The 22,091-nt window shown below is 41.8% G+C and overlaps 1 protein-coding gene across 6 annotated transcripts in view; it reads right to left on the bottom strand.

The window, feature by feature from the left end:
- Dync1i2 (dynein cytoplasmic 1 intermediate chain 2) overlaps positions 1-15,404 on the bottom strand; it is a 55,856-nt gene extending 40,452 nt beyond the window's left edge. For 3 of the 6 annotated variants that reach the window (XM_052726194.1, XM_052726192.1, XM_052726196.1), the window contains exons 1-3: positions 15,053-15,219; positions 12,863-12,979; positions 9,513-9,630 (exon numbers count right to left, since the gene is read on the bottom strand). In XM_052726194.1, the coding sequence (XP_052582154.1) occupies positions 9,513-9,630; positions 12,863-12,970 (226 nt within the window). In that variant the 5' untranslated portion in view covers positions 12,971-12,979; positions 15,053-15,219. Of the gene's footprint in view, positions 1-9,512; positions 9,631-12,862; positions 12,980-15,052; positions 15,220-15,275 lie in introns of those variants that run through there. The other 3 variants (XM_052726193.1, XM_052726197.1, XM_052726195.1) reach the window with 3 other exon arrangements.
- Positions 15,405-22,091: the final 6,687 nt, after the last annotated feature.

Below are 22,091 nucleotides of genomic sequence, written 5' to 3'. Positions count from 1 at the left end.
TTCAGAGGTGAAGGAGGGTGTGTGGTAGAATAAACTCTGGGAAAAGGACTTTTGCCAGGAAGAAGGGCATAGAAAAGGTAGGCAGCCATGGAAGGTGAATGCAGAGATTGAGAATGTTGGCAGAGATGGTGAATGGACAGTACAGCCTTCTGGGACAACCCAAAGTTGTGAGGTCTCTCGGCTGGCACATCAATCAATACACACACTACTCACACATCATGCCCCCTTGTGGATGGACACATGCTCCCAGCCTAGGGCTTAACATTTACACTCTCTGCCTTCTCTGTCCTTCTAAGAAACATTAAATATTAACCTTTGAAATACTAATTTCTCCATTTATAATATCTCTCTTCTGATAAGAATGTTAATGTGTTTTTGTTATTTTGTTTTGTTTTTTGAGACAGGGTTTCTCTGTGTAGCTCTGTCTGTCCTGAAACTCCCTCTATAGACCAGGCTGGCCTCAAACTCAAGAGAGCCACCTGCCTCTGCCTCCCAAGTGCTGAGATTAAAGGCGTGTGCCACCATTGCCCAGCTATGAATATTAATATTAAGAATATTTTCTTCAATATAATTTAGAACATTAGAGAATTAAATTTTTCTTTGTTTGTTTTTGTTTTGTTTTTTGAGATAAGGTTTCTCTGTATAACAGCCCTGGTTGTCCTGGAACTTGCTCTGTAGACCAGGCTGGCTTCAAATTCAAAAGAAATCTGCCTACCTTGGCCTCCTGAGTACTGGGATTAGAGGCCTGGCCCACCACACCTGGCCAAGTATTAATTTTTTATACAAAGTTAATAAAAATAATTTTGTAGTATTAAAATATCATAAAGGGCTGTGTGATGGTGACACATGTCTTTAATCCCAGCACTCGGAGAGCAGAGGCAGTCAGATCTTAAAAATTAGGCTACACTTAAAAAAATGACCTGGCAACATGGACAAGGTTCTCTCTAAAAATCTGATTTAAAATATCCAAAACTTAAAAAAAAAAATCCAAAACTTACAAGAAAACTCAGAGGGGAAAACAATGAAACAATACTTAACCAGTAATGCTGTGCTTAAACCTAGCTCCTTAGATATGGTTACTTAAAAGTTAAAACATTTATTTTAGGGAATATCCAAATTTCAGTTTCTGCTATGTATTTGTCTACAGTGTCTTAAAGAGGGTGTCTTTTGTTTGGTCTTCCCAAGTAGAAAGACATGATCTTAAAAACTGAACCAATATTTAAGGTCTAGCCTGCACTGACATCAGGGATAAAAATGTGAGTGATCCCGCTCTCAAGAATATCAGACAAAACCAGTCAAATGGTCAAATAAGTAACAATCTACCAGCAAATATGATGGGATATTTTACTAGTGACATGGAGGAGGAGGAGGAGGAGGAGGAGGAGGAGGAGGAGGAGGAGGAGGAGGGGGAGGGGGGGAGGAGGAGGGGGAGGAGGAGGAGGAGGGGAAGAACAAAGAAAAATCATATTAAAGAGTTTTGAACAGTAAACCTTAAATATGTTTGATAACGATTCAAGAAATTTTTATAGAGAAAAGAAAACAAGTATCTGTATGCTAGGTCATGATACAAACTGGACTTCTAAAAAAACTATCACGTTTTTCTGGTGTCCTCAGAAGTCAGAAGGAGTCCCATCTCCTGGAACTGGAGTTACAAATGATTGTGAGTTACCATGTGGGTACCAGGAACTAAACCTGGGTCCTCTGCAAGAGTAACAACTGTTCTTAACTGTTGAGCCATCTCTCCAGCCTCTGGGTTTGTTTGTTTGTTTGTTTGAAACTGTGGATTATGGAAAAACACAAAACAAAAAAAACCCAAAAAACCCAACAACAGCTTTATCCGTATTTTGTACTCTTCGTGACAAATTACAAATGAGCACTGGGCATTATCATTGGGGTTATAAGTGTATGTTTAAGGGTTATGAAATGCATTTTGCCTAATTATTTTTTAAGATTTATTTTTAATTATGTGTATGTTTATGTGGCAGTATGTGCACATGAATGCAGGTGTCCTGAGAGGCCAGAAGAGGGCATCAGATCCCCTGGAGCTGGAATTACAGGCAGTTGTAATCTACCTAAGGGGTGCTTGGAACCTAGCCCAGGTCTCCTGCTAGAGTTATACAATCTTACCTGCTGAGCCATCCTCCTGTCCTCTCATCCCTGCCCCACTTATGCCTAACTATTTAAAGGCAACAAGATCACCATAGTGTGTTTGGCCCTTTATTGATTTCATTATGTTAAATTAGCTAAGAGATGGAAAAGTCTAGAAATAAGAAGGGAAAAACATGTAGTGATGTGACTAGGAAATGGAAAGGCTAAAATCTTAAACACAGTCCAGGCCACAGCAGCTATTGAAAGATATTCTTAATTCTGTGTAATCAGCTTATGCTCTTTTGGTAAACACAATTTCATATGTCTTTACATTATTTAAATTTTTTAATGATTTAAATGAAGGCAATGACACTTAGCTTGTTTCTCAAAGCCTGCTTACTGGTGCCCTGTTCTATTTTGGCCAGATCTAACTTTCTGCTCTTACAGGCGGCTAAAAATTCTAATATTCTCATGTCAAATAGTAAGGTTGTATTTAATCAAGAGGACACTGGGGATGAAGAGACAGCTCAGTAGTCAGGAGAACTTGATGCTCTAACAAAACGTGCTGGCTAGTTTTATGTTAACTTGACAGAGGCTGAGTCATCTGAGAGAGAAGCCTCAATTGAGAAAACGTCTCCACAAAATCAGGCTGTAGTCAGGCTGGCCTGTAGGGCATTTTCTTAAGTAGTGATTGATGGAGGAGGGCCCAGTCCATTATGGGTGGAGCCACCGTGGGCTGGTGGTCCTGGGTTCTATAAGAAAACAGGCTGAGCAAGCCTTGGGGAACAAGAGAGTAAGCAGCACCCCTCCATGACCTCTGCATCGGCTCCTGTCTCCAGGTTCTTATCCTGCTTGAGTTTCTGTCCTGACTGACTTCCTTCAGTTGAATAGTGATGTGGGAGCATAAGGCTTTAATAAACCCTTTCCTCCCCAAGTTGCTTTGGTCATGGGGTTTCATCACAGCAACACTAACTCTAACCAGGCCACAGAAGATTCCCAGTTCAGTTCCCAGCACCAACATGGTGGCTGACACCCTCTTCTGACCTCTACAGACAGCAGGCATGCACATGGTGCACATACATACAAGCAGGTAAAACACTCATAAAAGAAAAATAAATATTAAAAAAGTTAAAATCTTTCAGTAACCACTCACATTCATGAAATACATTTTCATTAAAAAGAAAAAGCATAGCTATTTACAGTCTTTCCATAGTTTAGTGTAGCAGAAACATCAAATGGATGGCTTGAAGATGAACAATATTGTTTTACCTTTCATTCTCCCCCTTTCTCTCATGTCTACACGTAGACCAAAACAATGGCATAAAGAAGAGATTTTTAAAGCCAGTCTGGCCAGTAAGGAGGAGTGCTGTGCAGGCCTGGAGGCTGAGTTCTTTCCCCAGAACCCATGGAAAGGCGGAAGCCAAGGACTGACTTCATTAAGTTCTCCCTGGCGTGTAAGCCACCCCTCCTAATTAACAGGATGAAATGACTCTACTAAACAGAAATGGCAGCATGTGAGGGAGCTCTATCTGCTGAGGCTCAAGACGCCACCCCGTGCTACAGCTGCCTCCGCTAAAATCATTTCTTTTCCAGTTCTGCTTGAGACAAAATCAGCTTGTTACTGGCTAGGAACAGCTGACTTAGCAATATTTTTATTTGAATCAACTTGTCTCGGAGTTAACATTCAAAACTCAAGCCATCTAAGAGAGGCTACAAAATCCACGGCTGAAGGCCAGTTAGCTCTGATGAGTGCAGTCTCTATTGAAGGAAGTCTTGGCTTGAATCCTCATAAGCCCCCAAACTGTCAGCATGGCTCCTGTTGCCAAGCTGCCACTGACTCTTCACAGCTCCTGCCATTAGAGCGTGTGGACAAGTGCACAGGATCAAGAACTCACACAGAGGAAGAGTGGAAATGGGACTGTTGTGTGCTCCTAGGATTTGAAGAGTTTGTCTTTATGACGCTGGCAGCTATCTCAGAGCTTGAAGCTCTAGTGGGAGGAAGAAGGGTTGCTAAATTAGATCACATTCTAAGTGACAGTAATACAACAATGCTGGTTCTTGGAGAAGGACCTGAAGTATGAATGCACTTTCTTGGCTTATACTAGATTCTGGATTTTTTTTAAACCTTTGATGTTTAGATTCTTTAAGTCTCTGTTAACGGGAAATACTTTGAAGATGTACATCCATTTTCCTAAGCTAATCATAGTTATATTGGAGTTTGTTTTTGTTTTGTTTTCTTAAAGGCTAGTAAAGGTTTTTTGTTTTGTTTTGATTTTGTTAAAAACAAAGTTCTTCTATCCTACCCTAGGCTTTAAATCCCCTGGCTTCTACCCACTTCACTCTGCTTCTCTCTGGCTTATGACACCGCAACCACCTGGCTAAGCCTGGATCTACCAGGGACTGGGTGCTCACTATTCCCTCCTCCTGGCTAGGCCTGGATCTACCAGGGACTGGGTGCTCACTATTCCCTCCTCCTGGCTAGGCCTGGATCTACCAGGGACTGGGTGCTCACTATTCCCTCCTCCTGGCTAGGCCTGGATCTACCAGGGACTGGGTGCTCACTATTCCCTCCTCCTGGGTTGCTCCTACTCGAAGCTATAGCTTGCTGGGCTCCTTCTGATTATTCTGTTCTCACTCATAAAGCTCTTCCTGAACACACTATTTAATGCAGCCCTCAGTCTCCCTCGGACATATCAGCATGATAATCCAGCCCTGCTACAGGAACTCTGCAAGGCTATTGTCTATACTCAGAAGTCCATCCCTAAGGCTGGTTTATCAAAAGTTCTCAATATTTTTTGAATGAATGAGTGGATGGATAAGATTTTTCTTAAAAATATGTAAAAATAAATATTAGAAATTTGAGTTTCAAAAATCAATGTTTCAGCCGGGCGGTGGTGGCGCACGCCTTTAATCCCAGCACTTGGGAGGCAGAGGCAGGCGGATCTCTGTGAGTTCGAGGCCAGCCTGGGCTACCAAGTGAGTCCCAGGAAAGGCACAAAGCTACACAGAGAAACCCTGTCTCGAAAAACCAAAAAAAAAAAAAAAAAAATCAATGTTTCAAACTGTTTTCACGGTTCAAAAGAAAAGTCAAATTTATGGGAATTCTAAATATAAAAACTATAAATTTATCCCACATTAATTTTATAATGAGATTATGGTCATGTAAAATGTTTACCTAAGCCCTCATTACAAAGAAAGAAGCCAGCCGGGTGGTGGTGGCACACGCCTTTAATCCCAGCACTCGGGAGACAGAGCCAGGTGGATCTCTGTGAGTTCGAGGCCAGCCTGGACTACCAAGTGAGTTCCAGGAAAGGTGCAAAGCTACACAGAGAAACCCTGTCTCGAAAAACCAAAAAAAAAAAAACCAAAAAAAAAAAAAAAAAAAAAACAAAGAAAGAAGCCAATCTTTAATCCTAGCACTCAGGAGGTAGAGGCACGCTGATCTCTGAGTTCAAGGTCTGCCTGTCTATATAGTGAGTTCCAGAATAGCCAGGACTACATAGAGAGACCCTGTCTCAAAAAAAAAAAAAAAAAGAGAGAGAAAACAGGGCTGGTGAGGTGGCTCAGTGTGAAAAGGTGCTTGCCACAAAGGCCTAAAGACCTCAGATTGATCCTCTTTACCCACATGAAGGTGGACAGAACCGACTTCACCAAGTTGTCCTCTGACCGCCCAATGTCCAATGTGGTACACACACACACACACACACACACACACAAATAACAACAAATAGTTAGAAAGAAAAGAAGAACACTTAGTATTCTTCCAGAGAACCTTGGTTCAGTTCCCAACTCCTACATGGTGGTTCACAACCACCCCTAACTCCAGTTCTGGGGGATCCTGTGGTGATATATTGTGTACCCTAATAAAGCTTGCCTGAGGATCAGAGGACAGAGCCAGCCACTAGATTAGACACAGAGGCCAGGCAGTGGTGGCACATACCTTTAATTCTATCACTCGGAAGGCAGAGATCCATCTGGATCTCTGTGAGTTCAAGGCCACTGGGCTACATTACACTGATCCAGTATAGGAGAGAAACAGAGCCAGGCAGTGGAGGCACACACCTTTAATCCCAGAACTTGAGATCTCATGCCTCTGCTTGGGAAGCACACATGCCTTTAATTCCAGGAAGTAATATGGCAGGGCAGAGAAAGGTATATAAGGCGTGAGGAAACAGGAACTCACCCTCTTTAGGCTGAGGATTTCATAGAGGTAAGAACTAGTGGCTGGCTGTTCTGCTTCTCTGATCTTTCAGCTTTCACCCTGATATCTGGCTCTCAAGTTTTTTTATTATAGGACCATTTAGAAATTTGAACAACAGGATTCTACATCCTCTCTGGCCTCACACACATTAAAAAAAACACTCACACACATTAAAAAAAAAAAATCCCCCAAACAAAACCCCCAACAACTTACAGCTGATAAGAAGAGCTCTGATCATACCGCTTTCCTAGGTAAAACCTGTGAACTGTCTCCCAGTAGCCCCTCCAAGTCTAGCCTCAGCCTTCATTTCCAATATCCTTTCTCTGCCTACCTTGCCATCCAGTCAAAGTGAACCATGTGCTATTTCTCTGAGCACCCTTTCATGTCTTGGCTCACATTTCTTCTGTGGAAAGGCTCTCCTTTCCCATCTATACACACTAAAAGCCTACAGACACTGGGTAGCCAGGTCTACATAGCAAATTGCTGACAGGGCTATACAGCAAGATCAAGACAGAAGGTAGCCGGTAGACATGACTACATAAAATGAAAGGCTCTTTTCAATAAAGATTAAGAATAGAGTCAGCAGGTAACCGATTAGGAGAAGGTTGTTTGCTGTTTGTTTTTAAACCATGCAACAAAAGTCCTACAAACCAAAAGATAAAGACCTCAATAATAAACAAGCAAAAGAACACACATGTGCAAATCCCAGAGGAGAAAAGCTGAATGACTGACAGTTACCAGGTAAGTATGTATTAAAACATGTAGGGTTTATTACTACCTGTGATGGTTAGCTTTAATTCTCAGCTTGGCACAACCTGGAATCACCTGGGAAGAGAGTCGTGATGGGGCAGTGTCTACATTAGGTTGGTCTGTGGGTATGTTGTGGGGGACTGTCTTAATGAAGTTAACTGATGCGGATGACACCACTCTCTAGCAGGGGCTTCTGAACTGTGTAAAAGCAGAAACACTGGGCTGAGTGCAAGTGAGCAAGCGAGCAGCATGCACGCACTCTGCTCTGCTCCTGGCTGTGGATGTGATGGGACTAGCTGGCTTGAGTTCCGGCCACCTGATTTCTCTTTGACAGTCTGTGACTTGGAACTGTGAGCTAAAGTAAACTCTTCCCTAAGTTGATTTTTGTCAGGAAATTTTATCACAGCAACAGAAATGCCCATCAAGTCGGCAAAAATTAGAAACTTGGATAATATTCACTGATAATACAGACACACGAGGGTAAGCAATTGTAGCCACTCTTGAGACTGACAGGGAGAACCTAAGTAAGCCGATACAAAACATCACAGCAAAGTCAGTTCCTGGACATGTTCCCAGAGAAACGTTTGTGTCCTTCAAAAGGCAGGACTACATTCTTTGCAGCGTTGCTTATGGCATTAAAACAGACAGAAGCAACCTAAGTGCACAGTAGGGAACTGGAGAAGTAAAATATAATGCAGAAGGGAATACAATACAGGTTAAAAATAATCAGCCATGTATGTAGCAACATGGAATAAACAATTAAACAATACAATGTTATCAGTGTTAAACACACACAAATATGAAAAACATTAGAAATACAAGCACTCAGAAGATGGACCCAAAGAACCTATATATTCTAGAAATTCAAGAATGGTTACATTCTAGGATAGGAAGGAGAATTAGAAATGGAGAAAGAGGGCAAGCCTGTCCAGCCCACTTCTCTCAAGAACCAACAACAGAGGTAGGCGATGGGTGAAGACATGTGAGCAAGGGAAATGGAAGTCCAAGGGGGCAAAAGGAACAGGGAAGGAAAAAGTCATGGAAGAAAGCCAAACCCAACGGCACAGGAAATAAAACACAAGACCCCTCAAGGACTGTACCACTAGTAAGTGATGTAGTTCAGTTACTAGGATAACAAGAAAAAAAATCTAACTAATTTGTTATAAAATCCAAGTATATAGCACAGGATTATTAAAGACAGAAAAGTTAATGTGCTATAGTCTTCAGATTCTATCAATAAGAAAAATAGGAGCAGGAAGAAGTAACCATGAACAGATCCTAAGAATAATTAGCCTTTTCATCTTAAAACCTTTAGAAATACCAGCTTTACAAGGACAGTAAAGTTCCACAACAGGCACACAGCAGTCACTCTGTTACTGCTCTGGTCTATGTCCCCTAGGCTAGATGCAATTAGCCTACACACCTGTAATCCCAGCACTCAGCAGGCCAAGGCAAGAGGATTGTGAGTTCAAGGTCAGACTGGGCAGAAAATCCTGTCACAATAACCAAACCCAAAACCCAAAACAACCACCCCCCCAACAACCTGGAAACACGGCTGAGGAGATAGTTCCATTGTCAAGTGCTTGCTGCACAGGCATGAGGACCTGAGGTCTAGCCCCAGAACCAGCCTGGTGGCACATGCCTGTGGTCCCAGGCAGGGAGATGGAGACTGGTGGATCCCTGCACTCAATGGCCAGCAGCCTAGTCTACTGTGAGAGCCCGAGGAAAGGAAGGTGGGTAGCACCCAAGGAACCATACCAAGGTTATCTTTGGCTTCTACATGCATGGACACCTACCCGCATACACACAAACGCACATCACAAACACAAACACACAGACGTTAGCTCAAAAACTAACCTTGAAATGCCAGGTCCCTAAAGGATAAAGGTCATTGCCATACTAGAATACAATCTCCATAGCAGCATCCAACACAGAACTTTGATTTTATTATTACTTAAGTAAGCATTAAATGCTTTCTGATTGTCCCAGTATCTCTATGCAGTCTATTGGTCTAATATAACTATCAAAATGAATGACCCAGGAAAAGGACAAGACCACGTGAAATGACTACCAAAGAAGCAGCCAGTATTATGTCTCTAACTGCTCTGAGAGAATACTATAAATTTCTCTTCCTTCTCATTTGCTTGTGAGTACTAGTGATATAACTTTGATTTGGTATACCTTTCTCTAGTCTACAAAAAGGAATACACAATTAAGGTTAGGAAATATTCATCTTTAAATTTAACACAGTATGATGCACAGTACATTACTGATTTAAATAAGAAAATTCAGTTTTATAGCTTGGTATGTGTTAGTAGGTATTAATCTTGATTTCTCAAACAAATAAAATAACTATATACTACAAAGACCATATGCAAATGATATCAAACAATGCACTGAGCTCAGCTATGTCTGAGCCCAACAGAATATCTGCCTGCCTGTCTCCCATGAACAGATACAGTCAGATCCTTACCAATTGGGGAGTCTGTCGTCAGCCCCATGCTTTGAAGCAATGCCTCAGCTTCTCTTCTCTTTTTTTCAAGATCAGATTCCTCTTGCACAGAAACAGCAGCTTCCTTCTTCTGATCAGTCTAAATGTTTTAAGTTAAAAACTCAAGTTTATGTATAATAAGACACATTGCTATTTATAAAAAGATTTTATTTCAATTTATTTTTATTTTTATTTATATTATGTGTATGGTGTTTTACTTGAATGTTATGTATGTGCACCACATGTTTGCCTGGTGCTCACTGAGGCCAAGAGAAGAAGTTGGACCCCCTAGAACTGGAGCTATCAATGTTTGTGAGCTGCCATGTAGGTACTGGGAATCAAACCCAGTCCTCAAAGAGAGCAGTCAGTGCAATTAACCACTGAGGCATCTCTCCAGTCCTATATGAAGAAAAAAAAATTTTTTTTTTTTGAGACAGGGTTTCTCTGTATAGCTTTGCGTCTTTCCTGGAACTCACTCTGTAGCCCAGGCTGGGAACTCAGAGATCCACCTGCCTCTGCCTCCCAAGTGCTGGAATTAAAGGTGTGCGCCACCACCACCCGGCTAGCAAAATATTTTTAAACAAAGTTAGCCGGGCGGTGGTGGCGCATGCCTTTAATCCCAGCACTCGGGAGGCAGAGCTAGGCGGATCTCTGTGAGTTCGAGGCCAGCCTGGGCTACCAAGTGAGTTCCAGGAAAAGGCGCAAAGCTACACAGAGAAACCCTGTCTCGAAAAAACCAAAAAAAAAAAAAAAAATATTTTTAAACAAAGTTATAACTGTAAACTTTTAGGATAAAACTAGTTTTTAATATAAAGTTCTTTTTATAAATCATTCTCATTGGATCCATGTTTCTATATAAGCAAGGCATCTTCACAAGTATATTTTCAAAAAGGCTAGGAATGGTAGTTCATGCCTGTAATCCCAGAATTCAGTGGGCAGAGAATTTTCCTGAGTTCAAAGACAGGCTGGTCTACATAGTAAGCTCCAGATCAGCCAAGGTTACATGCAAGAGTCTGTCTTAAAATACACAAGTAACTTTTTAAGAAGCAAATACATCTTTAAAAAGCAGTCAATTTCAAATCTCTATAGTATGAAACTAATGACCAAGGAGAGAAATCATGGAAGTTTCCAACCCTATGGTACAAAAGCTTAGATATAAGTGTGACAGAGGGGGAAAATTAGAGGAATTTAAGATATAAAAAGGAAGTAATAGACAATTTGATTTATTGGAAAAACACATTTTTAAAGTTCTACATAAAATTTTCAATGAATTTATATAAAGACTACGTATCAAAAACTCTTCTAGAGAAGCTGAAAAGATGACTCAGTGGTTGAGAGTCCATACTGCTCTTGCACAGGACCCAAGTTCAGTCCCCAGCACCCATGTCTGGCAACTCACAACACCTTTAACTCCAGCTGTTAAACTCTTCTGGACTCCTCCTGTAGCACCTGTACTTATGTGTGTATACACACACACACACACACACACACACGTAATTTTTAAAAAAATCTTCTAGAGAACACTCATTTTTTAAAAGTTTAGACATTATCATTATTTTATCTGGTTTTGTTTTTTTTTTTTCTGTGTTACCCATGTTGGCAACAACTCTAGGGACTTGTGAGAGCTTCCTTTCTAACCTTCCCAAGTAGCTGGGGTTACAAGCAAACGCCACTAAGGCCAGCTTTCAGGTCTTATTTTAGTAACAAAAACACATAGCTGGGATGGGTTAAAACCAAAATTTATATTTTTAATAACACAAAACATTTATGTTAGAAAAATTTTACCAACTTTTGTTGTTGTTGTTTTGTTTTTTTCAAGACAGGGTTTCTCTGTGTAGCCCTGGCTGTCCTGGAACTTGCTCTATAGACCAGGCTGGCCTCAAACTCAGAACTCAGAGATCTGCCTGCCTCTACCTCCCAAGCCCAGCTGCCAACTTTTATTTTAGCCATTTATATATACTTTCAGCAAAATCTTCTAGCTATACTGGACAATTTCAACATGCTTAGAGCATATAAAACATCACGTAAAGCTCAAGCTTTCAGTGAAAAGCTTGTCAAGTAAACAACTATTACTTATATATTGAATGAATTTTGTTAGTCACAATATTTTTTATGTCACATTAACTTATTTTCATCAAAATACAGCAAAAGAGATACTGTTATCAAGCTGACCCCTCACTGTGTGCAATATTGTAGACTCACTGCTTACTGTCTAATCATGTTTTAAAGATTTTAAGTTAGACATCAATCACGTAGTAATTATTCCTTAGAGGCCACTTATGGCCACCTGTAAAAAATAAAAATCAAGTTTGTTCTCACTACCGAACAGTTTAATGTTATAAATACTCTTGGATCGACTCTGCCAGTCAGCTGTGAATCAAATAGCCAATGCAAGCTTCAACCTTTTTCTGTATATCACAGAAAGGTTCGGGAAATTATAGGAAAAAGTAGGAAACTCTTCATTACAGTCCTCTGAAGTATCTTGGCAATGCTGCACATAACTTCTGAGTCACTGTGTTAACTGTTTTTCTGCCAATGTTCTTTCTCTAGCTCCTGAGAGATGTCTAATCGTCGTGTTGTAGTCCTGGTATTTACATACATAAACTTGGTACAACAGGCACACTTAGGGCAAGTTATGGTATATTGAAGTGTATCTGTAATACAAGTAAACAAATCTGCCCGAAGAGCTGCAATAGGGACTAATGTGTAAATGTCAATGTAGGACAAGTGAAATATGTCCAGCTCAGAGCTAATGTATATTTGTGATATTTATAGATTACAGTATGGGATAAGCAAAATCAGAAGATAAAAGTACCTTTTTGGTGCTATCAAATCTACTGCTCAGTAAATGTATTTTAATGACTAACTTACAATAAACGTTAAGTACGTGCATATCCTCTACTCAAATAAATTGTTATATATAGCTCAGTTTGCCAGTAATATCATTCTAGCAAATTAGCAAAGTATCTGAATAATGAATTTATTATGATAAACATATACATGTTATCTTATAAAGTATTATAATGCAGATGACCTTATGTGGCATAAAAATATATCCTTAGAAGACTACATGAATAAATTCAATTTCCATAACTCAAAACTTAGAAATGCATCAGCTGATATGAACTGCTTCTGGCCTGTTAGAGTATCCTACTGGACTTGTCCGTCACTTTCATCTGCCTAGCTTTAGAGTAAGTCACTGGTAATTCTACACTGGCAGCAGCAACTGCGGACGGGCCACTCTCCTGCAGTTCTCACAGGAAGTCTAAGCACCTGAAACAGAATGGACTTATGTACGAAGGGGGTTGTTTGTTTTATTAACTCAAACATACTTCCTTTTTTTTCCTTTCCTCTTCTTTTCTCTTCTTTTCTTCTCTGATTTGGGCCAACCGCTGCTTCTTCCGTTCCAACTCGGCTTTTAATTCACTTTTGTCCGACATGGTTGTGACCTTAAAAAGCATACCAACATTTACAATCATCATTATATTGACTAAAAAAAGTAGCAGACTTAAAATGTACCAAGAAGCTAGGAATTTCAATGCTACCTAAGGAGAACACACAAGTTATATTTTTAAATAATAAAAACAGATACATACCATTAAGACAAAAGAAAAATTATAAACAAATGTATGAACAAGTATCACCCAAAACTTGAGCACAATAGCTAGCACACAGTGAGTGCTTTAATGTTCCAAGACCAATTTAACAATGTCTCCCTCTGTAGTCAGGTTGGCCTTGAAATCATGATGTAGCCTAGGATGTCCTCATGGCAATCCTCCTGTCTCAGACGCTGGTGTGCTAGATTACAGGAGTCAGCCAGAACATCCAAAGGTTTTTGATGACTCTGTATTTGAGTACTAGGTAATAAAAGTCATAACTAGTGTTTAAAACAAAAGACAGGTTGGCATTAAACTTAAGTCTTAACAGAGTACGATGGTTCACACCTGTAATCCCAGCTCTTCAGAAGCAGGGCAGGAAGATTTTGAGTTCCAAGCAGCCTGGGCCATACATAGCAAGAATGTTTAGTCTTCAGCCATGAAACCAAAAATATTAACAGAGATTTATGCATTTGTTCCAAGAAACTTGATGAAAACACTGAATGGTTAAAAAGAAAATTCCTAAAAATTCTTTAAGTTCTATAGATGTTCCATAACGATCAACTGAAATATTTTCCCACCCTGACACCTTCTCACAGCATTTTGATATGATTATCATCTATTTGAGTCTGGGACTGTTTCCTCATTTCTGTCCCCTTCACAGCATGGCAGTCTTAACATTAAAATGACAGTGGCTAAATGAATCCTGTGTAAAGTAGATGGGCTTACAAACATGAACATGACTCCATAGGGTTATGAAGGAGTGATGAACTAGGATCTTTCTGAACTAGAAAAGTAACCTATGGGCTGAGTGTAAGTTAGGAGCCAGGAGCTTGTTACCTTATCTGCATTACTGGTTTACTCTCTGTCAGTGTCTCTCTCAGTACAATTACAGGAATAAATGTTTTAGATTTAGGGAACTGGGTGAATAACATCTTGAAAATCTTAGGAGGCTCTCTTAGGAAACACAATAAATTTGGATTAAGGGCAAGCTGGTAAGGGGGCAAAATTCACCTACTGTAAATGCAAAAGGGAAATCTTGATTACAGTACTCCAGAAAGACTGACAGGACAGAGGACAAAAAAATGGTGAGCAGGTGACAGGGAAATCCCTTTAATATAATCATATAATATACACTCTTTCATATACTCCCAGCCAAGTCATTTGAACAAACTCACAAAGCAAGAGCCAGTGTTTCTTCACCCACCCTTTCCAGGTCTCTAAAAAGCTTCAGATGGTAAGGCCTGTGGAAGAGAGCTTCCATACACATTACTCTGTACTCTAGGTTATTTTCTGTTTACGGCTAACTGTCAACAAGTATACCAATCCTACCTGCTATCTAGATTAAAGAAATCTATCTTCAGTCAACCGTAACTAGTCTGTTCGGCTGAAGCACAGGTCATCAGCTAGCTCCCTCATCCTCAGACAGGGCAGAGCCTCTGCTCCGTGACTGACAGGTTCTTTTTCTTAAAACTCCGGGAAAAGGAAAGTGTCTAGGATGGTGTTAAAACCTCCAACACACACACAAACACACACACACACACACACACACACACACACACACACACACACACACACACACACACACACACGCCAGGTGCCTGGACATGCTACCGACCTAAGTAGTAGCGACCTTTATTCGTAAAACCAAGCAAAGCTTAAGGAATTAGTTTCTCCCTGGGCTTAAGGCCAAGAGGACGCGGTCCAGGCTGGGGTGTGTCCCGGGACCGCCAGGCGGGTGCAGGGCAAGCCCCGAGGCTCCGGTCTCCCGCGGAGGGTCCCGAAGTGTTGCCAAGGGCCGCGGTGGCCTCCCCAGGCCTTGAGTCACCAGGGCCGGCGCTGTCAGAACGATCGCCGGCCGGCCCCGCGACCTCCGACGCGGCCACCGGAGGCAAAGGGGCCTTGAAGGAAGCGCAGCCGACCCACCTGTCAGGTGGCGGGGTGGAGAAAGCTTCCTCTGGCCGGTAACTTCCCGGGAACGTCCCTCTCCAACTGTCCCCACCGCAGATCCGCGGCGTCCCAGACACACAAAGAGGGATGGGCGGCGGCCGCTACGGCGAGAGCCCAGGGACAAACGGCTGCGCAGAGACGCGGTCGCTCACAGAAGCAGAGGCGCGGCGGCCTGGCGGGGAGGGGCGGAGTTACTTACCTTGTGTAAAGCCTAAGCTGACGGGTGAAACAGATAAACACCGGCCGCAGGGCCCGAAGTGTTTCCGCTTTGGCAAAAGCTGGACAACTGCACCTCACATCCTGGGGCGGAGCCCGCAACACCCCAGAGAACTACAAGCCCCTGCAACTAGGCGCATTGTGTGATTGTGGGAATTGTGGTCCCCGATAGAAGCAAGGTATGCTGGGATATGTAGTCCGTCCTAACTTTTCAGTCCCCAGCACCAAGGCCCTCCTTCTGCCCTTAAAATGCCAATAGGAACATTCCATCTTCTGTCTTGAAAGTGTTTTCTTTAGTTGAACAGTGCTCACAATGTTGTATGTGTTGTTTCTTAAGCTCCGTGGCCCAACATTGACAAAAATCTTAAGAAATGCTGTTTTCCATAATGAACCCGAGAAAGAGACACTTTTTAGTTTGTCTATAGACATGTACCTTACCTGTAGATAGAACTTTAGCGCCTGCAAGCGAGCCTCCCGCGCGGGTTGTGTGTGTGTGTTTATTGAGGATTCGTGTAGCATGTAACACAAGATCTAAATAAAAAGATACTAATTAGTGTATAAAATAATTTATAGTATTTTATAGTGTAATACCTTTCTCTTATTGGATCTGATTAGATTTTAAATATAAAGAAAATTATTGAAATGTGAATTTACCAGAAATGTATGGGCTGATACACATGGCTTGAAATGTTTATTTAAATAATTTAAAGCATTATTTGCCAAGTATTAAAGCTAATACCAAAGCATTATCTTTCTTATCTTCTAGAAAACTGACAAGAAGCACATTGTTTAAGTTTAGATTGTTCTCAAATTTGAAGTTCTAAAATTTCAAAGAGTGTTTAGCTATACAAACTTTGTTTCCTTCTTTCCAAATATTTAGTTTTTGTTTATTTACTTGAAAAATTCTTGTGAGTGTCACTCATCATGTACCAGGAACAGAGCTTCATACTGTAAGAGCTAAAACACATCCCCTCTTCTCAAGGGAGAAAGACTGGGTTCTCAATTCAATTAACTGTTAGGACAAGATTGAGTAACTAAGCCGTAGAAATAGGCAAGAGAGGAAACATTTCATGAAGAGATGATTCCAGAGACAAGGCTTTGATTCTGGAAAGTGAATGAGATGTTAGCCATGTAAACAAGATGCAGAAAGATACCAGGGTACCATAGAGGGAAGAGGAAGGAGGAGGAGGAGGAGGAGGAGGAGGAGGAGGAGGAGGAGGAGGAAGAGGAAAAATAGGATCAAAGATAAGGGAGCAGAGCATGGTGGAGAATCGAGAAATTATTCAGAACGGCTATAGGCTAAGACCTGAGGATCGAAGCCATGGGAAGAACAAAGTCTCATATCTAGCTTAGATTGAGACCTAAGGTGGTGAATGTAAGAAAAGATTTTAAAGAGGAGAAGGGCATGATCGTGCTTACATGTTGGATAGTTCTTTAGAAATGGTCTGGAGAAAGGAGATTTACTGGTGTTATCTTTGTCCCTCAGATTCTTTCCGGCCCTGTTACACTAAACTCCACCGTTTTCGTGCTTGGGGGTGCCTCTCTAAGGACTGCTCTGTGTATGACCTCAGAGGGAGGGCATGGTGTCACAAGGTTTTATTCACAGCTCAGGGGGTGGGGGCCTGGCAGGGATAGGCACATCTCTGTGAGTTCAAGCCAGCCTGGTTTACATAGTGAGTTCCGGGACAGCCAGGGCTACACAATAGAGAGTCCCTGTCTCAAAAAAACAAAACCCAAACAAACAAACAAAAAAGGAGTCCCCCGAGGCAAGCTGGAAAATGAAGATGTTGTAGTGTGGTGTTGCTGGTCATTCACATAGGCTGTCACTGAGCTGGTTCTCTGGAACAGACCAAGAAACGAATGTCTGGGGGGAAATGGAAGACTGAGCCTGGGAGAAAGAGAAGGTAGCAGCTTTTCTTTTCTGGATGGAAGGCCTAAGGTCCTGAGTCCACTAACTGGACTCTGGCTGGGGTATTTCATAGAGCCCCTGGGTCCCTCCCTTTCCCCTCTTGGTCCTGTTTAGATGCCATCCCCTAACCTGATTTCCCAATGTTTCTCCTCAAAGTATCTTCTGGGGATAGAGGCTGGCATCTCAGGGAGCCTACTTCACTCTCCGTGTCTACCCAGGGCCCGCTAACTCTCCTTTATGGGACAGTTCTTTCCCACTCTTCCTCCCCTGAGTTACATTCACAGCAATGATTTCATTCCACCAATGATTTCGACTCTCCCTCCCTCTATGACTCTGGTTCTCACTGGCTTCTGGTAACTGTTTTCTCCTTTTAGTTCTTTATCACCTGGTCTATTATAGCTGTTCTTGAGTGCTACCTCATCCATTCAGAAAAACTTCTTACATTTGTGTGTGTGTGTGTGTGTGTGTGTGTGTGTGTGTGTGTGTGTGTGTGTGTGCGCCCTTATACTACAGTGCACGTGTGGAGATCAGAGGACAACTTGCAGGAGTTTGTTCTCTTTTTCCACCAAGGTCTGTCCTGGGGATTGAACTCAGGGTCGACAGGTTTGGCAGCAAGTGCCTTTGCCTACAGAGTCATCTCCTCAGTCCCATCTCATCCCTTGTTTGCTCACTTACTATTGCTTAGGTCTCTGCACCCCATCCTCACCCTCGCTAATACAGCTCTCTCAGAGGGATGAGAGGAGAGGAGAGGAGAGAGAGTTTGAAGCAGAGGGTAGTGTTGGAAGATTTGGGGATGGAGTCAGAAACCATAAAGACACCAAGACATTATTAATAGAAACTAGAAAAAATAGATCAGAGAAATGTTAAGGTTATGCTAATACATTGATAGCAATAAAGCATAGTAGTCACCCAACTGACTTTTCCACTGGATACCTAAAACTGCTGGATAAAACACCCTCCTTCTTATGTCAAGGCATTGGAAAGGAAGTAAGAAATGCTTAGGATTAAAAAAAACATAGGAGAGGTTTGGGGATATAACCCAGTGGCAGAGAGTTTGCCTAACAAGTGTGAGATCCCAAATTCAATCCACAGCCCAGAGGGCAAAACAAGGTGAGATGCTATAAGGTGAACTTCACAGCTTAACCTGGTGGACTCCACAACCTTGTAGGGTAAGCACAAGATGAAAAGCCCACCAGTGCCTACTTCAAACTAAGTTTTAAAAGCACACTTCCCAATGTGTCTTTGATGGAAGAAATCCACCCCAACCCTGACTCCCCTTCTGGAAAATGTCCAGCAGCCTCACTTTCCTTGGCACTGGAACCAGGCAGTCTCCCCTGAGAATAAGCTCTAACAGGGATTTGCAGCCTGGAGTGGTAGTTCCCAGATAGTTCATGAAAGCACCAACAAAAACTGGTTTAATGCTGGGGCAGACTTGCTCTCTGGGCTTGGAAGGAGCAAAAATAGGTGATAGCATATGGTGGTTTGAAAAAAAAAAATGGCCCCAAAGGGAGTGGCATTATTAGGAGGTGTGGCCTTTTTGGTTTTTTTTGTTTTTGTTTTTGTTTTTGTTTTTGTTTTTGTTTTTTTTTTTCGAGACAGGGTTTCTCTGTGTAGCTTTGCGCCTTTCCTGGGACTCACTTGGTAGCCCAGGCTGGCCTCGAACTCACAGAGATCCCCCTGGCTCTGCCTCCCGAGTGCTGGGATTAAAAGGCGTGCGCCACCACCGCCCGGCAAGGTGTGGCCTTTTTGGAGTAGGCATAGTCTTGTTGGAGGAAGCGTATCACTGTGGAGGCGAGCTTTGAAGTCTCACATATGCTCAAGATACCACCCAGAGTCTCAGACCACTTCCTGTTGCCTGCAAGATGTAGAACTCTCAGCTACTTCTCCAGCACCATGTCTGCCTGCACACTGCCATATCCCACCATGATGATAATGGATAAAACCTCTGAACTCAAAGCGAGCCATCTCAATTAAATGTTTTTCTTATAAGAGTTGCTGTGGTCATGATGTCTCGTTACAGCAGTAGAAACCCTAAGTAAGACACAGAGCTCATGAGGGAAAAGGGGACCAAGGCAAGAGCCAACCAGGATAGCAAGAAGGGGAGAAAGGCCCACAAAGACCTCGGTTTTGAAATGATCAGACAATGTAAAATAAAATGTTATCAGCGTGCTGAAAAAAAAAGAGAAAGAGCTAAGATATGACTGGAGCAACAGATATGAAAGATTCAACTAGAGCTCAATGGTCACGTAATTAAACCACTTTGTAAATACTTGTGTTTATAAACACAGACTAGTGTAGCTCTCAGCATTAGTCAGAGAAGCCTCTTCTAGCAGTGGCAACCACCAAGGCAGAGACTCAGAACTCATGAGAGGGCTGAGAATGAGGCCTGCATCTCCATTACCCATTCCAACCTGGGAAGAGATCAATATTCAAAATTTAAATGAAGTTTCTAGTGAATGCATATTTGTAGCTGGAGAGTTTCTCTCCAGGTCCCTCCAAGCCCCGGAAGTCCCATAGCCCACATAAAATAAACACACAGACTCTTATATTATTTAAACTGTTTGACCTAATGGCTCAGGCTTCTAGCTATCTAGTTCTTACATCTTAAATTAACCCATTTCTATAAATTTATACCTTGCCACATGGCTCGTGGCTTACCAGTATCTTCCATGTTGGTACTCTTGGCGGTGGCTGGCAGCATCTCCTGACTCAGCCTTTCTGTTCCCAGAATTCTCTTCTCTGCTTGTCCCACCTATACTTCCTGCCTGGCTACTGGCCAATCAGCATTTTATTTATACAGAGCGATATCCACAGCACAGAATACTGCTTTTACACAATCATAAAATTAAAAAAATTCTAGGTAAAATCACATATTTAGGATTAATCTGCATATGACAAAAAGCAGCAAAACTCACAATGAGAGATCATAATAGTATCTCTCAATGTGCAGAATGTTGACAAGAAAAGGGCATGGGAGTGCTGGTGATGCTTCCGGCCGTGATCTGGTGGGGTAACACACATTTACATATCTCTGAAAATTCCACTGAACTCAACCTTTAAGATGGATGTTGTTTTTAACTAAGTCTCTATCATTCTATTTTATCAATAAAGATTCGGGAACCAGATTCTGGCATGAAAACCTGCTAGCTCAGAAAGGCAGAGAAAGCACCCAGCTGCTTTCTCCTCCTTGGAGAGAGCTTTTTCTTACACCCTCTCAAACAAAAACCCCTCCAACTGGATGTCCCTCACTTCTGCCTTCGACTTCTCTCTCTCTCTCTCTCTCTCTCTCTCTCTCTCTCTCTCTCTCTCTCTCTCTCTCTCTCTCTCTCTCTCTTATCCTGACTTCCTCTTACTCTCTATTGTTGTTTCCTATCAACTGGTTGCTTGCTCCACCTCTTGACCTGTGGTTGATTTTATTTAATCTTGTCTACAGTAATCAAGCAGAAAGCTCTTGGAGTAAAGGTGTGTGCTAGGGCTGAGCCACACCACAGCTAGAAGCAGGTTTTTCCAGTAAATAATGCAATCTCGGGGTTCACGGTGTGATAAAATATCCTACAACAGATGGATCCTCCTTGTTGTGTGTATGTGGTATGTGATCAGGAAATTAAGAACGGAAAGTAACAGTGAAGCCAACTGTCAAAAGGAGGTCATGCCCACCTTAACTGGAAGAGGAAGTTTCAAAGGGTCACAGCTGTATTCTGCTACCCAGAGATTCAGGACCTCCAAAGAGTCAGGGGACTCACCAGGTCTTTTCTGAATAGTCAACCTTAGAATTTATCACCAATCGCTGGCAACCTTATGATGTGTATCTTCATCACACAGACCATAGAAAATATGACATTGTGGAAAAGAAAACTGTGGTCTGATAGCAGTATATGAAGCTTTTTAGCAATGGCTTTATTATTTATTTATTTATTTATTTATTTATTTATTTATTTATTTATTTATTTATTTATGGTTTTTCAAGACAGGGTTTCTCTGTGTAACAGCTCTGGCTGTCCTAGAACTCACTCTGTAGACCAGGCTGGCCTGGAAGTCACAGAGATCCACCTGCCTCTGCCTCTTGAGTGCTGGGATTAAAGGTGTGTGCCACCACCACCCAGCACAATGGCACCTTCTTAAAAATTATTTTTAATTATATGTATGTGTGTGTAGGGTGTGTACTTGTGAGTACAGGTGCCGCCAGAGGCCAGAGGCATCATTTGGAGTTACAGATGGTGGTGAGTTGCCTGATATGGCTTCTGGGACTTCTGGAATAGCAGTATGCGCTCTTAACTGCTGAGCAGTCTCTGTAGACATTAGCAATTACATCATTTAATATTTATCTGTATTGTCACTTGGTTAGATAAACTTCTACTGAAATGAAATATATTAAAGTCGAAGATATATTTCTGTGACTTTCTCACCAGGTAAAGAATATGTTTCCCAAGATCTTTGCATAAATGTGTGATCTCTATTACTTTTTCCCCACATTAATTAAGGGGTTGTCTAAGATCTCACTTTGCTTATCCAAGTTCATGAGGCTCTGCCTCTGGGACTTAAAGATTGCTTGTCTTTGGAATGTTAATGACTCCTCCCAGCTGCTCGCGTTTTTAATTTTTTTCCTAAACACTTCCGCTTCACCTTCAGGAGCTGTGTTTGACCCGTTGAGAAACACTGACAGAAGAAAGGGTTTTCTCCCAACTTTAGAACCATCTTAACTTTCCCATTTCCTCTCAAGGTAAGGGAAGCTCTTTAGGAAACCCTCTTCACCCAAGGAAGTGCTCATGAGCTGACCAGCAAGTCTCTCCTAATATAACAGCATTACTTTTCTATTATCCTTATTATTGTTCTAGTCTGTATTTTTTCCCTTCAGAGTGTTTGCCGCATTGTTAAGTTAATATGGGTTTT

Source organism: Peromyscus californicus, unplaced genomic scaffold, assembly GCF_007827085.1.
Source record: "Peromyscus californicus insignis strain IS unplaced genomic scaffold, ASM782708v3 Scaffold_7__1_contigs__length_154581171, whole genome shotgun sequence".
Taxonomy (NCBI): domain Eukaryota; kingdom Metazoa; phylum Chordata; class Mammalia; order Rodentia; family Cricetidae; genus Peromyscus; species Peromyscus californicus.
This window is presented reverse-complemented; position numbering and strand designations above follow the sequence as displayed.